Genomic DNA, 1,731 nt, shown 5'->3' with positions numbered 1-1,731 from the left:
GGGAGTATTGCCTGTCTGTGTACATTGCTGCTGGGAGCCGCTATCAACCAACCCAGAAGAGCTGACCAGCGGCATGGAGCTGAACTACAGGAAATGCCTGCCCAACGTGTGAGCGTCTGGTGTCCTTCCTGCATCTCCAAAGAGGAACACAGGTATAGATACTGACCGCCGTGCCAGCTCTGATCTGCTGCAGAATGAAGGGTAACTGACAGGATCCTCAGGTATTTCCAAGCAATTAAAGAACACAAAAGAGACCACACAAGAACAGGATAAATAAGCCAAAGTAATAAGGAATTGGAGGTAACAAGCTTTAAAACTCAACTCTAGGATAAGCAAATATTGTCTAAATACAAGAGCCATGTGTATTCTTACGTGAACATTGGTGTGTGTTGTGTACTTCTTGATCTGTGCAGTAATGTGAAACTTCAGGAGCTTCCTGTAATAAAGACCAGTCACTGCTGCTCTGTGTGTGCGCGCAAGGTCACTGGTCTTGTATCTGCCCCCTCCTATAGTTTCCTACAGGCAGCCTGTAGTGGGTGGGGCCTGCTGGCTCTCTCCCACAGCTCTGCTCTCTCTAGCTATGTACAGTACAGTGATGTCACTTTTACAAAAGGTACGATCTGGACTTTGAGACATTAGGTACACACAGCAGATGTCTATGATTTGTGGCTATTATTTAAACAAAAAGTGTTGTCCCCGATTGGATACGGATTGACTGCACAGTTTTGGTAGGCCCTCCATTTAAAAAGCTTTGCTACAACAAAGGAGATTGTACACAGATCGTAGAGGCGATCGTAACGTGTGTGGTGAGCTTTACTTCAGAAAACATCCCGAGTGTTAGACGATAGAAAAGCTGTACACCACCTCAAACGTGGCTGCCCCTGGAGACAAGAGGGGGTTAGAGCAGACATAAGGTAACATCGTGCCCTAATGAAAGCATCGTGACATAGAGATTGCGAAACTCCCCCAGCAGCCAGGCGAGCTGTAGAGACCTCCCCGCCTCAGACAATAGTAGAGGGAGTCGAGAACAAAGCGGCGACACCAGCACCTCACACTCACTATTACCTGCTAGCTGCTTCCTGAGCAGGAGGACGGCTTGCTCTGACATCGCGAATAACTCCGGCCACCTCTCTACCCCCAATTCCTCTTCTCACCCCTCTGCCTTGTAATACTTCCGCCCTTATAGGCTTCACCTCCCAGTGGAACGCATAAGCCCCGCCTCTCCGTTGGAACGCACAGCTGAGCCGCAGCACCCTATCTCAGATGACGTCCTTATTTCAGGTGCCCCCTGGAGTGCCTGTTCTGAGGTACGGCGTTTGGTCTGGTTAGTTACAAAAAGACGCCGTTTTTAGCAGTTTGCGGGTACTTCCTGGTATGGAGGAGCATGTGACTTGCTCCATCTGACAGCAAGTGTGTAATCTGGGATCAGGCGCGCCGCGGGCAGCTATGTGCTGGTTTTGGTGAGGTCGCTAGTGAGCGCCATGATTTAACGCGAGCAGAGGAGCTGGGTGGAGCTGTGTTTGTGTGTCATCTGCTGGAGACCCGGAGAACCTCTGTATACAAGATGAGTGTGATAGATCATGTACGGGACATGGCCGCGGCTGGCCTGCACTCTAATGTCCGCCTATTAAGTAGCCTGCTGCTGACTATGAGCAACAACAACCCGTGAGTGATACACCATCAACCCTCATTGGGAATAACTCAGAGTCATATAACGATTGATACCTTGTG

The 1,731-nt window shown here is 49.7% G+C and overlaps 2 protein-coding genes across 2 annotated transcripts in view; one reads left to right on the top strand and one right to left on the bottom strand.

The window, feature by feature from the left end:
* LOC108788535 (ubiquitin-conjugating enzyme E2 G1-like) overlaps window positions 1-1,230 on the bottom strand; it is a 12,679-nt gene extending 11,449 nt beyond the window's left edge. The window contains exon 1 of the mRNA XM_018558316.1: window positions 1,066-1,230. Coding sequence (XP_018413818.1) covers window positions 1,066-1,108 — 43 coding nt within the window. The 5' untranslated portion in view covers window positions 1,109-1,230. The remainder of the gene's footprint in view (window positions 1-1,065) is intronic.
* A 233-nt stretch (window positions 1,231-1,463) lies between these two features.
* The window catches only part of ANAPC7 (anaphase promoting complex subunit 7), a 40,169-nt gene continuing 39,901 nt past the window's right edge, over window positions 1,464-1,731 (top strand). The window contains exon 1 of the mRNA XM_018558308.1: window positions 1,464-1,665. Within this exon, the coding sequence (XP_018413810.1) occupies window positions 1,565-1,665 (101 nt within the window). The 5' untranslated portion in view covers window positions 1,464-1,564. The remainder of the gene's footprint in view (window positions 1,666-1,731) is intronic.

Source organism: Nanorana parkeri, unplaced genomic scaffold (genome assembly GCF_000935625.1).
Source record: "Nanorana parkeri isolate BGI_ZX_2015 unplaced genomic scaffold, ASM93562v1 scaffold331, whole genome shotgun sequence".
Taxonomy (NCBI): Eukaryota; Metazoa; Chordata; class Amphibia; order Anura; family Dicroglossidae; genus Nanorana; species Nanorana parkeri.
This window is presented reverse-complemented; position numbering and strand designations above follow the sequence as displayed.